Below are 15,379 nucleotides of genomic sequence, written 5' to 3'. Positions count from 1 at the left end.
ACCGGAATGCATCCTCGGTGTTTCCTTGGAAATGTCATGTCACTCTAATTGAGTTTCTTGAAATTATTTGATTGCAGGGTGGGGGAGACTTTTAGGGCTGAACAAATTGCTGGCAAGCCAATTGCTTTCCAGGCGCAGGGAGCTGGGACTGCTCCAAACAGCGCGAAGCCAGAAGATTCCTGAACATACATTGGAGAACGGCCTTAGAAAGCAAAGAGCATCGCTACAAGTGGTCAGCCCCAGGCATGTGAAAAGCTGGGGCTTTAAATGCACATAAAACCAACTTCACAAATCCTCGTGGAGTTTGCAAAGTGGAGGGCGATTTTAGAGCACGAGTGACCCCCATCACTCGTTTTGTACGCATCATGCGGCTCCAGAGCTGCGCCCGTGGGTCTGTATCTATGGGTATACACACACCTATAGCTTGAGCATGCTCAGCCCCTTTGCAGGAGGGGGTTTCTTGTGCAACCAGCCAGCAAAGTCTTGCAAGGAGATGTAGAGAGGAGAAACTCACCTCATCGTGGCATCCAACGTCCACGGGCAGTTCCTTAGCAACCCTGACAAAAAGAAAATGGATCGCGAGAGATGAAGAGTCTGGGCTGGCGTAATTTAGTAATTTGATAATGATACAGTCCCTGAAATGGCCACCAGTGCTGACAGCTGGGCTCAGAGCATCATCCAGCGTCCTCTAGCTGCGCCTGGCATATTGGAGCGGACAGGCTGTTTGGGAGGGAGCTGACAAAAGCCCATCTTCACTCCTGCCAGAGTCAAAAGCAACAAAAAAGTTCATCGTCATGTAACCAGCCTGAATTGTGCTCACTTAGGTTAATTGATTATGTGGTATTTTTAGAGCAGGAGTAATTTAGGCTCTGGAGATGCCACAGAGGTAAACGGCTATGAGTTAATGCAGGGCTGGACCTGAGCACCAGCAAGTCCATCTTGCAAAACCCTCCACCACATCCTCCGTGCTCGGGCTCTGTGGGAGGCATTGGAGGTTTGCGTGCTGCCCGCAGACCTTTTGGGTGATATCCATCACTTTTCGGAGCAATAGTAATTGCTATGTCACTGTATTGCTATATACAGCCTCTTGAACAGCATTGCTGGGAGGCCTCTGGTGAACACTATCCCCTGCCCACTGCAAGGGTGGAATTGCAACCCAACAGTCACAACACCCTTGAGAAGGAGGGAAAATGCTTAAAAAGCATGAAAAACCTTCTGTGTCAGGAAGGCAGCTCTGCCTGTTTGAACTGGGACAAGCAGGAACAAAAATAGGGGTGGATTTGTCCCTGACATCAGTGCTGTGTGGGTTAGGAGGAAAACCAAGGAGAAACTCGCCATCCAGGAGCCAGTGCTCCTGTGGGACCTGCCTCAGGCTGTCTGTCCTGCCCCATTTTGCACCCCAAACCACCCCTGTAAATCCCATTTGAACCCTCAATTCTTCTGGATGGCTTCCTCTGGACGACTCCTCACCCATCCCCTGCCTTGGGCATCCCTTAGCTCAGCACCCTGAGCCCACCGGTGGGCTCTGCATCCCCCAGATGTGTCCCACTCTGCTCCTGAAACCACCCTAAGGACCTCACCATGGATCGTCAAGCCAATGGGTCAACCCACAGCCATGATCCCAGTGGCAAAGAAATGCTGGAGGAGCAATATAACCCATCTGTAGAGGAAAAAAACATCACATTTCTTGAGCAATGTCTCTCCCACTCACCTTGTCCAGCTGCTGCAGCCTCACCAGTGGGAGCAATCCCTGCTTACGGAGGCAGGAAAAAGGAGAAGCAGCTCTTTTTATACTTCACTCCATGGGGTATAAATAGGTTTTGTGTGTAGACCCGCTGTCAGGATAAATGCCCTGAAGCCAGCACCGCTCCTGCACGTAGATCCTTGCTCCTGCTGCCTCCCTTTACATTTTTCCTTGATTTTAGATGTTTCCTTCCACCCGGAGATGGGATGCCCACACAGCTGCAGGCACGTACCATGTGTATAGGTAGGTGTAAACACCTCTCTGAAGAAGGGGCAGGAGGTGCAACAGAGAAATAGCAGACAAAAACATTGCAGCAAACACTTGGGAAAGACAATCATCTGGAGGATTTAAGATTATTTTTTCTTCTCCATTACTTTTTTATTTTCTTCCTTTGGAGGGAAGACATCAAGAACCAAGCTTTATTTCATGCCTGAAGGCCGTCAGTGGTGAAGTTGGTCTTTGGGTTTGGCCCAAGCAATTCTTGGAGAAGCATAGGTAGCAATCTGCAAAATAGCCCCAGCCCATTTTATCCCAAAGAGGATTTCTGATATTACATTTGCATCAAAAGCTCAAAGCAGAGCTAATTAATTGCCAGGAACATGAAACACTGAAGGTGGGGTGGGTACCTGCTCGTTACAGGCAGCCAAGTGCTTTGCGTACAACCGGGGCTGTAAATCCCCTGTGGCCCTGCAGCAGCAGCAAGAGACTCGGGGCCCAAGAAGGTGAAAAAAGGGCAAGAAAGGGAAAAAAAAAACAAATCAGGCCCTGAAAAACTAACAAACTCCATGGTCCCGGCTCCTTTCCTCCCTCTACTGAGGTCCTGGCTCAAAGCTTTCCAAGCCCTCAGCACCCGCTATATGGCCACCTTGGAGAGACATGCAGGGACTTGCTGCTGCTGAGCTGTTGGAAGGAGTGAAAGTCACCCTGAAAATGGGGTGATGGGGAAGAGAAACCCACCAAAAATCAGCCTCTGGGGAGGGGAAGAGTCATTCGCTGTAGGGTTACAGAGAGATGGGAGATGGGCAATCTCGTGTCACAGCAAGACTCTCCTCCCTCTGAAGCCTTGAAAATGCAAATTGAGTCTTAGAGATTATTAAAGAAAGGACAAAGCAAACCAGAAAACTCCCTTCTGCCCCTCTGTGGACCCACAGCGAGTCCGTGTCTGACTCCTCTGTGCAATTCCGGTTATGGAAGCAGCAAACAGGACCTCGCATCGCATTGCCTTCACCTCCCCGGGCCAGGCAAAACTTCTGTGCTGGTATTTGGGGCAATGCTTTTTGCTTTCAAGGCTTCGGGTGTGATACAGCTATAAGTCACTGTGTCTTATTTTTCCCAGTAACGGAATGGTTGTAGTGATGAAACTTTAATAAGATCCTCTTCAGCTGCCCACCTTTGGACTTTAAATGATGATTCACAGAAGGAAATTGAGCTCGGCGAGAGCAAGGGCAGGCTGCGGAGAGGTGGGAAGGTGTCCTGCTCCTGGAGAGACAGACGCACGAGGGAGACGCGCGAGGACGCTCATGACAAAGCCTGCATTTTTCATAAGTTTGGTAATTTTTGGATAAACTTTTTAGGAGTTTGAGTCCTCTCTGCCGCCAGCCAGCTCCCATGGGTGCTCCAGCCTGTTTGTAGCACGGCTCCTTCCTCCCGTGGGGTGAGCTGGGGTTATTTTCGTGCTGTGACATTTTCCATTTTGCAGGAAAATCTCCTCTCCGACACCCTGCAAAAGCAAAGACTGAAGCAGGGATCTGCCAGCCATGGTAGGCAGCCGGTAACAGCTAAACCAGTCTGGTTTGCTTTTAAAGCAGACTGATAGGGATGAACCAGGCAGTTTGACTTCTTTCATCTTTCTTTCTTAGGTGCTGCCTTCTCTTTCCTATTTTCCCCTAATAAAATCACCGCGAAGACTCCATGTCTGGCGTGCGCATTTGCCTCCTGCAACGATGTTGTCCTGCACTGACCCTTCCCAACAGCAAAGCATTTTATGGGTAAATAAAACATCGAAACATGCCCTGGTATCTGCTCAGGAGATGGAGATGGTTTTCACCGACTGGCTCCAGCAGTGACCTGCTGGATGATGGGAAAGTCATTCACTTCCGTGCTCCGGCTTCTCTCTCAGGTAGTTCTTGTTGTCTGCAGAAAAAAATTAAATAGATTTATATTTACATGGGTCATTCAGGCAGAAAGATTGACTTTTGAGGGGGACCATGTCATTCCTTCAAATGTAGTGTGTGTTCAGGGTTGTCTTGATTGCTTTTCGCCTTTGCAGCCACGAGGATGATCTGTCTCAAGCCTGGCTGACCAGAAAAGCAGTTTGTTAAGCATCGAGTCCCTCCTTTCAGTCTGCTCTTGTGCCCTGGTGTCCCACGAGACCTTTGGGATCCACTGCCACCCAATTCAGTCAAACAGGGTGAGACTGAACCCCAACTGTGTGAAGATAGGTCCACAGTGGAGGTGGGTAACCACACTTACCCTCCCATGTGGGGCTGCAGCAGTAGCTGCAGACACCAAAGAGCCCAGGTGGGAGTTGACACCCACAGGACCTCCTGGCATGTGGGTCAGCCCTTTTCCGACATCCCCAAGTCATTTTGTTGCAGCCAGCATCCAGGAAGGGCTGAACACCCCATTTCCAACCATTCAGAGCACGCACAACCCATGGGGAGAGCCTGAAGCAGTTGCGATGGATAAAAACCACACACTCACACGGTCTCCCTCCATCACGCATGCTTTCCTATCAAACTCAAGAAAGCTTCGGTGAGAGAGGACGACCACCCCACCACAAGGGATGGGATGGTTGCAAAGGTGGAGGAGCCGTCACTTGTGTGGATGCAGATAAATAGACCGTACCCCCTCCCAACCTATGGTCTTCATATAGTATAAGTCACTTTGGAGATGCACTGAAACAAGTTAAAGACCTCACCAGCTCTGGGAAAAACTGTGCTTTAGGATGGCTTAATCAATCTACTTTGACATCACGCCTTTCCCTAACCTATGTTCCTTTCCCCAAGTACCTGAATCCCAGGTTCCCAGTGATTTTGGCAATAGCAGGGCTTCAGTTTTGTCCTGAAGACTTGAAGCTCCTGGAGGTAATCAGGGACACCAGGTCCTTGCATCAAAGGGGTGCACCAGGCCTTGATTTCTGGGGTACCAATTTTGCCCTGCCTTTGGGGCTCGGGGATTCTAGATCCATGCCCCATGACAAAAGTAACAACCTTTCCACATCTTTTGTATTCCTCATCTGATGTCCTCTGAGCAGGTGACAATTGAGTCCAAAATGCTACCAGAGACATTTCCAGTGGCTCCCCTGACCCTTTAAAAGTATCCTCTACCCCAATGGGATGTGAAGCCAAGGCAGGGATGGCGTCACCCCCCTCCAGTAGGTAGAGGGGACCCACTTTCTGAGTGACCACAAAGATTTCATAAAGCACCCATTGGCCAGGTCCGCACTCAGTGCTCCCATCCCACATGTATTTACATGCTCTACTCCCTTCTTCCATCCCCAGACCAACAAAATCAGAGGAGGGGGGTCTCTCATCCACTCTGAAGAATTCAGGGCTATCAGTGGTCTGAGCCAGTGTCCAAGGGTCTCCTGAGCTTTCTGCAAGGACTGCAAACAATATCTGTAGCCCTCAGGGAGCAAGAGGATACAAAACACATCTCTCCAAAGAGGCACCATGGGAGAAAAATGCTGGTGAAGCCCTCACTGTCCACCCCAGTCACAAAGCCTTCTTCCATAGGTAGTTAAACCTGGCTTGAGTCAAACCTGGGTGGAGCTTAGCACCACCCAAGGAATTGCATATATTTTAAAAAGCTTTAGATACCTTCTGCTAAGATTCAGGCCCTGACCTGCGATGTAACCCGGTCCACCGACACTAATTAAGCTAATGGGTAACAGTGCTGACTCAAGCCCTTCTTACCCCATGGAGGAAAGTAAGGCAGGACACGAGTCAAGCAGGTGGAAGCCGAAGGTTGCTGAGAACCAGCACTCGTGCATCTGCAACAAGCGCAAGGGGAAATCATTTTTAATGGACCTCCGCCACAGGGGATGGGTTGGAACTAGCTCTCATCTATCACTGCTTCCTCACTGCAGACCATGAGCTGAAGGGTTGCATCAGCTCCAGGGACTGCGCAGCCCTTAGAGACACCTCATCTCTCTGCAATAAATGAGCCCACGAGGGTTTGCCAGAAGAAGAGGAGCGAGGAGCGTGGGCCAGGAGGTGATTTCCCTTGCTTTTGCTGGGAAAAAGTCCCACCCAGCTCTTTGCATTGAAGTCTGCAAGTGGTTTCCTTGCCCAAAACTACAAGCAAAGGCTCCAAAGATTTGATAACCAAACCACCTTCCAGGTCTCAGTGAAGGAGAGGAAAAGAAAATGTCAGCTTCAAATGAAAATGAAAGAGAAGTGAATTGCTGGAGAAGTGGATCCTGATGTGTCTCAGCCAACAGCTGGAGGTGATGAAAGGGAGAACGCTCTACCCAGGACTGAATCCAAAGGGGAGCTCTCATCGTTACCAGTTGCTGCCTCTCAGACAACGGCCAGCATCTTCAGGGGCTGGGTGAGAATCGCAAAGATGCTCATCCAAGAACATCCACAGTCATGGCTCCTTTTCTCCAAAGGAGCAGCTGTGACCATCACTGGTGTGGCCCAGGAGGGAGAATATCTCCCCATCCTAACTCAGAGCCCATCCAGCTTCACTATTGGCTGCTGTTACCTTTTGGAGGAGGGCTCAGAGTGTTTTGCCCAACTTTGGGTAGGATTTGTCCCTTCCCAGGGATAACTGCACCCCAGCAGCTTGGTGGCATTTCAAAGCAGGTTTCAGAGGGAAGCTCTGATAACCGGGCAGGGCCGAGCAGTGTCCCAGGGCCACCAGGAGCTCCCAGCCCAGCTGCAAATCTGCAGTGGCCATTGGAGGGACCCTCCACCAAAGACCTGACTCCTTTGGGTGTCTCAGACCAGGATCACATGGAACAACCCCTGTTTCCAGCAGGGAGATCTTCATCCCCATCCTCTTTGTAGCACAAAGTACTTTTGCTTGCAAGCCAGCACCATGGGGCATTGCAGGAGACCTCTCTTTGACCACACCAGGACCAGAGTGGTACTGGGACCACAGATCAGGGGTTTTTCCTGCCTGGCTGCTGTCTTGGGACAATCTGAGTTAATTCTGCTGAACCTCAGTAGGTTTGGGGAGTTTAAGGTGTTGAGGGTTTTTTTTTCAAGACACACATTACCCTTACGCCCCTCTTCTTCCACACCCTGGAAGAAGTTCCCCAAAATTTCAATCTTCCAAGGGTTTCACTGCCTGCAGGGAGGAGAAAACCCCCCAGAGATGGGAAACCAGGCAGAAAGCAGAGCAGTGTGAGCCGGGCAAGTCCATACCTGCTGAGGATGGGGGTTATGAGCACTGCCCCGAGGCAAAACCCTGCCAAGGTGCTGCACCAGCCCCACTCTTCAAATGGAAACACATTAATTTGGATAACACTTAATCAACACTGAAACCCCCAACAGGCATCTTTAGGGGGGGCATAAAAACCTTTGCATTTAAAATATCCTTGCACCAAGTGCCTGGCTACCTGGAGGAGTGGGGGGAAAGCGTGTCTGCATGATCCTGCAAAGTCCCGGTGTTGGTGACAGCCCTGTTTTCGTGTGACTCTCACCAGGCTGTCGGGTTGAGACGTCTTTTTTTTTCCCCCCTTTTTGCCTTCTGAATGGGGAGAGGCACCGCAGCCCCGTGACGTTGCCAGCTCCCTCTGATTTCATTTTAATGAAATCATGCCCAAATGAAGGCTCCACGTCTGGACTTACGACTCAAACCCCGTGATCACTCATTTTTATATATACACGAGGGAGGGGAAAAGCGTTTCCATAGAGAGAAAAAATATCACAGCCCTCTTAATAACAATAAAAGAAAAGCGAGGGTGCAGAAGTTCAGGGGAACGCGCCTGATGCCTTTCTCCTCGGAGTGAGTCCGCAGCAACCCCTTCCCGTCCCGACCACCGAGGACTACCAGGTGAGTGCCTGGATTTCATTTATTGACCAGCAGCCAGCTTCATTTGCACAAACTTTAAATATTTCAGTGCTTTCCTTGGTAAATCAGGTTCCACATTTCTCTGCAAGAAGAGAAAAAAAAAACAAAAACAAAAAACCAGCAGGATAGGGAAAAGCAGTTCAAGATATTGTGTTAAGAAACTCCCCCCATCCTCCCTCTTAGCTAAATATGGTTTTTATTATTATAACAATTTTTGGAGGTAGATCGGGCTGGGCAGCATAGGAAGGGTTTGGAAATCTTGGGAAAACGAAAAGTGGGGAGACAAATCACTGCTGTGGTTAAAGGGATGGGGAGGAGGAGGGCACAGCCCCATCCCCACGGGGTCAGCTTGAATTTCAGAGCCCTGGGAATCAGCATCGTCAGGAGAGATTCATTAGGAAAGTGGAGGCGGCATCAGACAGAGAAAATTTAAAAGGTCTACAGGTCTCATCCACAGTGTTATTTTATTCTAGACTTACTTTTTGACGGGGAAAAAAAAAAATCAACTTAATCCGATGCCTCTGCTGCCGAGGAGCCTGCGATAACCAGCAAATAGCTTTGTTCCCAGTTTGCAGAGCTGCCTCGCCAGAGGAATTTACTTTTCTCTTTTAAAGCTGAGAGGCAGATCTTCAGCCCATACAAATAGTCCTGCCGTGGCTGTCGGTACCATCTCGATATAATGCCTGTAAATTGCTCACGGGCATCCCGGCAATTTCCACCCGCAGGAATGGCACCCACAGGTCACCCTCCGGCAGCAGCAGATTTAACTCTGACTTCCTCAGATCCACCACAGGTTTTTTTTTTTATTTTTTTTTTTTCTTGCTTTTTTTTTTTTTTTTTTTTTTTTTTTGAGGAGGGGGGAGAAAAACCCAATTCCAGCTTGTTTTCTGATCCAAAAAACTTTCTGGCATACTGGGGCACAAAACCCCCACGCGAAAAAAAAAAAAAAAAAAAACCCAAAAAAAACCCCACCACATCAAAATATCAGCTTTTGCTGTCCGCCAGCACAGCCAGATGCTGCATTTTTTTTTTTTTTGCTGCTTTGCCTTGATTTTTGCTTTTTTTGCCAGGATATCCATCCCACAGTCAAAGACCAGGAAACCAGGCGCTGGGTGCGGATGCGTTTCAGCTGCGTTTCCCCCTTGCTCTGCCTTTCCCCTTGCTCAGCTGAGGTCCCCAAAGAGTTTTGCTAAGCAGAAAAAAGCCCCAGCTGGCCGTGGGGCCAAGCCACCCATTTCAGACGGTTGGAGAGGTGAGGTCGAGATGCTGCTCCACAGCTCCGGAGAAGGCAGAGGCAGCTCGAACTAGCTCAGTTCTCTCCTAGCAGACGTGCTGTCTCTGCCAAGCGCTTGCAAAGACGTTCCCGCTCTCCATCGAGCAGCTCGGGGGGCAAACGGTGTCCCCAAGGGCTGCAGGCAGGGGTGAGAAATTTAATAATTTCTAAATTTATGCCCCAAGCCCCCCGCCCCGCTCCGTTCTGCTAGCAGGGGCTGCAAGGAGTTTGCTGTGAGGCTGCTGCTGCTGGGGCTGACAGGCAGCTGCAAAGGGGGTGGCTTTGGGATGAGAGAAAGACGTTTGTCCTGTTGAGAATTTGCGAGCAAAAACTAAGTCCCAGGATTTAAATGTCTGATTTGGGAATGAAGGAAGGAGAGTTCTGGGCCCCGAGTCACCCTCGCGTGGGGGTTGTGTTCCTGGGAAGGGTTTTCCCACCCCATCCTACAGCAACGGCTTTGCCGGTGCCACCTGGGTCGTGCCACGGCTGCTGCACGTCCTTCTTCTCTCATGTGGACGCAGGGCAGAATTAGGGGGGGTGGTTGTTGCCCCAGGGGAGCTCTGTGGGGTTTTGTGCAGGGGCGAGTGAGGCAAAGACGTGGAAATCGAGAGGCCCCCTCAAATCCTGCCCCAATCTCCCCATCTGCGGGACAGCGAAGGGCAGAGCTAAGGGGGTAAACCTGCCCAAACCTCCCCCCTTCCAAGTGACAGTGAAGGGCAGAGTTAAGGTGACAGCAGTTTCAGGGTCCGTGGCTCAGCAGCAGAAGGGTCCAGGGTGACAGAGGGTTGATTTCATTTTGGATGGGTCTGAGGACTTCTCCCCCACCCAACAGCCCCTCATGCAGCGAGGCACAGCCGCCATCCCCAGCTGTAGCCCCGAAATACAGATGTCCACGGAGACCCACGGGAGCCATCCCGCTCTGCAGCAGCTTCCCAAGGGCTTCCCCAGCCTCCTTGGACCCACCACGTTCCCATCCCCACAGGAGATAACTTAGCAGCTCACAGCCCCAAAGCAGCGGTGAAACCCCAGACCCAGGCAGGGTCCCACACCCCTGGGGACTGTCCCCCATCCAGGGCTTGCCGTGCGACGTGCTTGCCACAAGATGGGGCCCGAAGATTGGGAATGCCAGCACGCCTCCAGGCACTTGGAGAGCCCTTGTGCCTTTGGGGCTGGCCACAGGGACACTTATCTGACCTCAAAACGGGCAAAAACCCCCACCAGGAGATCCCTTGTGGCCTTTTAGGTGGCCTTTTTGAGCGGTCAGGTGGGTATACAGGGAGATGGGTTGCTTCCCAGAGAGACAGGACTCAGAGACAGGACGTTTTGCAGAGTAGGATGGTTATCCCAAGGTTTTCAGCCCTCCCGAAACCCAAAAATGACCATATTTCAAGCAGGGGGTGATGCTTCTGTGCTGTGGTTTTGGAGGTGCCCAAGGACCGACGGCAGGGCTGTCCACTGGGGAACTGCACCCCAAATGTGCCATCAGATGGGGCAGCCTGTCCTGCACCCAGGGTGGAGGGGGGTCCTGGGGATGGAGCCATGGGGTAACGGGCAACCCCAGAGCACCCCAGGCCAGAGCTGGAGAGGAGATGTGGGGCCATCCCACTGCACGGGTGGCAGATCACCCCTCCTGCACTGGGGCCGGCTGTCCCACTCCATGCCCTCCTCGGACAGAGTTGGGTGAGCGAGTGGATGGGCAATTTCCGGCTTCAGAGAGCACAGAAACATCTCTGGTGGCTTCAGGCTGACCAGAGAGGAGCCAAAAGAAAAACCCACCTTTACAGCAGCTGGTGGTACACACAGTTACTCTGTGGAGGTGTTAGCAACGTAGAGAGGGCTGCATGGGGACTGCAATGAGATTGCCCCAGGCAAGGAGGTGCCCATGGCAGAAACCAGCTCTCCTGCAGCAGGCACTTGTGTCTCAGCAAAGGGATGGCCAAATCCTCTCCTCCACTGAGGTTGCAGCCTTGCAAAGCACCTTGGACATCCCACCTCCCACCCAGCACCCCAAAACCAAGGGCTGGGAGATTGGACCTTGGAGGAGGATGCCCCAGGACAACTCATTCCCACTTGCCCTAACCATTAGATGGGATGGGGGGACTTGGGAGGTGAACCCAGGAGTGCAGAACCTGGGAGGGCAACCCAGTCCTTGGGATGTGGGAGGACATGGAGATGATGGTGCTCTGCTCTGGGCCCCATGGGAAGCTCATGGCCATCTCTGCCCTCCCCACATTGTTTCCACCAGGCAGGCCACCGCAATGCCCCACACCAGGCTGCTGCTCCTCCTCACCCTCCTCTGCGCCGCTGAGACCGGCCAGGCTCTCCGCCTCTACAATACCGCCTCCATCTTCAGCTGCCTCAACGCGGCCCTCGCTGAAGCCCAGAAGAGCCGCCCAGAGGAAAACGCCATCTTGGACAAGCGCGGCTTCGACTCCCCATCGCCAGAGGAAGCTTCTGAGGAGGAGGAGGGGGAGGACGCAGTGGATGAAGAGATGGGGAAAAGGACATTCCCGGGAGAAGGCCATTACAAATATGTCTCTCAAGCACAGGTTAAGGGGAAGACCTACCAAAACCGGGCCAAGAGCGACCGCCGCACCAAGGTCACCCTCTCCCTCGATGTCCCCACCAACATCATGAACATCCTCTTCAATATCGCCAAAGCCAAGAACTTGCGGGCGAAGGCTGCCGCCAACGCGCACCTCATGGCCCAAATCGGACGGCGGAAGTGACCTTCCGTGGGGCAGGGGGGACTCAGAGCAGGGCTGGCTACGTGGGGCCACCACCCGGCCCCAGCCTGCTGGCCAGAGGGGACTGATGGCTGTGTATGATATCAGTGTTGTATATTTTTGACCCGTAGAGCTACCTAACTTTCATATCTCTTCTTCCTCCTTCTCTCCTTCCCAATCTTCTCCGTCCCTCCTCCCGGACATTTCCACGCATGAGGAAGAGGCTCATGTCCACAGCAGGACAAAAGGATGTGTCACCTCAGGAAGGTCCCTATTAAAGCTACAATCTCTTGAGTTTCCAATGCTTTGTTCTCCCATCGCCTCCACCGGGTGCTTGGTTGGGTCTGTCTGGGCCTGAAGCCGTTCCAAAACTTCCCTCCATCTCAACCTCATGGCCCTGTCCCCACCACGGTCCAGACCCTAATCCCTCCCAAGTCCCCGCACACAAGCTGTCCCTACACACAGTCATCACTGCATTGGGAAGGGAAAAGCAAGACTGATCAGGGGACCTCAGGAGGGATTTCCCAGTTTCTTCTCCTGGGGATTCTCTAGGTTTTAAGGTCATCTTGCAACAACACCTGTCCTGACCGGCACCTTCAGCAGTTGCAGCTGGGACAGCATCAACCTCCCCATCCACATGGCCTTTAATGAGCATATCCAGGCCATGGGTTGACCCTGGCCAGGGCCACCCCATGGCCTCAGGTGTGTTTGGACCCCAAGAGTTGCACATGCTTCCCTGGCTGCTCCAGACCCCATGGGGTTTGTCCATGTTGCCCAATCTACCCCTGCCCAGCTCTCCACCACTCTCCCTTTCTTCATAGACCTCTGTACCAGTTCTGGAACTTCAACTCGCCATACACAGACCATCCCTGTCCACCACACTCTTTTCCACCTTCCACTGAGCCTCAGCTCCCCAAGCTCCAACTCCTTTACCTTGGACTATTTATCCCTTCCTCTAAATCTCCCTTTCCCTTCACCTCCCAGCCCACCTCCAAGATGAAACTCCACCTCTTGGCCTCCATCCCTGCATGTAGCAGGAATGGGAGATGGAGAGAAATTTGGCCCTCTTTCCCCAGGAGACATTTGCCAAGAGCAGCAAAGTAGCTCCCACCAGCCCCGCCCAGGTCACGGCCATGAGGAGCACTCCAGGTGGGACGTTAAAAGGGAGCAGGTCTCTGGTTGAAGGGTTGGTAGATGGACCCACCAGCCATCTGCTGGGACGTAGCTGGAGGCATCTCCTTGCTGCACTGCTGGGCACCCCAGAGGAGGCAACACAGCTGAAATCAGTCCCAGCGAGCCCATGTTTGGGTGGCCAAGGCTCCTAGCCTCCACAGTCTGAGGACTCAGGACCCAAATACAACCCAAGCGAAAACAAAATAATACATCAGGCCCTCCAGCATCTTCCCCTCATAGCACACATCTCCAGCAGCAACACACCACGTTGCCCACAGCATCTCTGTGCAATGACCTCCTCTTGCCTGTTACGGAAATTACACATACCAGCCACCATAACAGGGTTCAACTCTAGGTTTCCACTGAATCAATAAGCTGAAAGATAGATTCTTCTATAAAAGTAGGTTTTATTAATAGCACTATAGCTTGATCTGGGTGTGACCAAAGAGGAACCCCAAACAAAGAAATCCCTGGGCAATTATACCCTTACAGTCTAAGTTCCCCACCCTTCATGTGACAGTTCGGGCTAGCAGTAATATTAAGGTCTGGGGTCTTTTTGCTCTTTATTCGTTTGATTTGTTTGCAGTTCCATTACTAACTGGTTGCTACGTGGTCATCTACAACATACAGTGGATCTATATCCTCTTTCACATCCTCTTAGGTTGGTTTTGGTCAGTTCTTGGTTAGCTTTCCAACACTGTTGTAATACAGTCGTTACAGTTCATATACCATGGTCTATAGGTTTTGTCTACTCTAGCTATTAACGTTTAAGCTGCTAGTGCTAAGTTTTGACTAACTTTCTCTACGACACCCCTCAGCTCCAAGGGTGTACAGGTGAGGTCTTTCCTTGTTGCAATCTGTTGTAGCCTTGGACCATATGGCCCTTTATGTACACTGTATATAACTTTCTACATTTTTATAGACCAACACCATACACATCCATCCCCTGTTGGTATATTGAGCTCTTGTTCAGCAGGACATAGTCATTATACCCATTTTACACCCGGGGAAACTGAGGCACACATGCCTGCTCACATCTGGTCAGGCAAAGCAAGGCAGAACAAGGTCAGACCTGGATGGGTACCCAGCTGGACACACTTGTCCCATTGTGGGTTTGGCCAGAAGTGCCCCAAGGTTGTCCAGGCTCAGCATCTCTGATACACAGGGCTGTCTAGAGGAGCCTTGGCACAGCAAGGAGCGACAGAGGGATTTGCTCAGAGCCAAGGGAGAAATCATTGCTTTGAGCAGAAAGTTGAAGAGGTTTTCCCCTGTGCACCCCAGTGAGCTCCAGTAAAGCACTGGCCCAGGCTGGGAACAGGCTTTACCCCACCAAGCTGCGCTGGGGATGTGCACCAGCCCTGCTTGGGGTTACCAGGTTAGACGAGGAGAACATCTTAACCCCATGCTAGTCCCTGGAAATCAAAACATCACATGCCTGGGGCTCACACTAGGTCTTTCTTCTGCTCCCCTTTAATGAAGGTAATTAACATTGAAGCAACACCATGGGAGCAGATGAGTCCAAGGTGCTTCCTGGCACCAGACTGTGCTTTCACGTGCAAAGCTAAGACAAGGACAGCAGACACCAGCCGATAGCAAGTGATGGAGAAAGCAGAGATCCTCGCTCCCCAGCTGCATCCCCATGGGGGAGTCTCATCCACAGCAGGCACTGGCTTGGACAAACAATTCCAAAATTAATCCTCCTTCTCAAGCTTTGCCAAGAGAGACCGGGGGTTGCTTGGAGGGGCTGAGACACAGGCGGAGGTTGGAGGAGCCAGATTTCCTGAGGAAGCTGAATGGAAACAGGAGCACTGAAATTTCCATCAGTCGCCACCTGGGTCTGAGAGTGTGTGGAGCCAAGGCCGCCGTGCTTGGGAAGGACAGCCTTGCTGTTTGGGGTGATATGTGCCATTTTGTAAAAGCCAGGTGAGGATTCGGTCTTTGCTGCCATTTCATGCAGGGATGAAATCCAAACTCTCAGTACTGCACTCAAAAAGAGCAGTATGCTCAGGCATGGGTGCACAGCTGCTGCAGTCTCACTTGGGCCAACATAGCCTTCTGCTTCCACTGTTGGGTACCTTCCAGCCTCTTCATAATCCTTCCCCCAGGCAGCCAGGTCTTCCCTGGCCTACAGGAATCCCCTCATCCTCCTTCTCCTCCTCCAAGTGCCAATGCTCAAAGCCCTCTTCCACCCACATCAGAGCAAACCAGCAATGATGCAGGGGTTTAGACATCCCCCCAAGGACAGGAGGTCCTGAACCCCATCCTGAGATCAAGGACGCCCCACGTCCATCTGGCTGAGGAAGGGATTCAGCAGTGTAACTCAACAGGCATTGAGCATGTGGCCAAAAATGCACTCCCACTGTGCAAGGAGGTACCCATGTTCACAGCCATGGGGTCTTGGCTAGAAAAACCAAGCCAATTTCCAGCAGCGACCATGGG

General features: G+C 51.7%; 1 protein-coding gene across 1 annotated transcript; it reads left to right on the top strand.

The window, feature by feature from the left end:
• Positions 1–11,299: 11,299 nt before the first annotated feature.
• UCN3 (urocortin 3) lies at positions 11,300–11,770 on the top strand. The gene has a single exon (XM_054812537.1). It carries the CDS (start codon positions 11,300–11,302, stop codon positions 11,768–11,770), a length of 471 nt encoding a protein of 156 aa, XP_054668512.1.
• The last annotated feature ends 3,609 nt before the right edge of the window (positions 11,771–15,379 follow it).

Source organism: Grus americana, chromosome 1 (assembly GCF_028858705.1).
Source record: "Grus americana isolate bGruAme1 chromosome 1, bGruAme1.mat, whole genome shotgun sequence".
Taxonomy (NCBI): domain Eukaryota; kingdom Metazoa; phylum Chordata; class Aves; order Gruiformes; family Gruidae; genus Grus; species Grus americana.
Note: the sequence above shows the minus strand (reverse complement) of the source record. Positions and strands in the feature narration are given on the sequence as shown.

Bases quoted from the DNA above. Each gene is read 5' to 3' on its own strand.
- UCN3 (XM_054812537.1), top strand. From the start codon at position 11,300: ATGCCCCACACCAGGCTGCTGCTCCTCCTCACCCTCCTCTGCGCCGCT.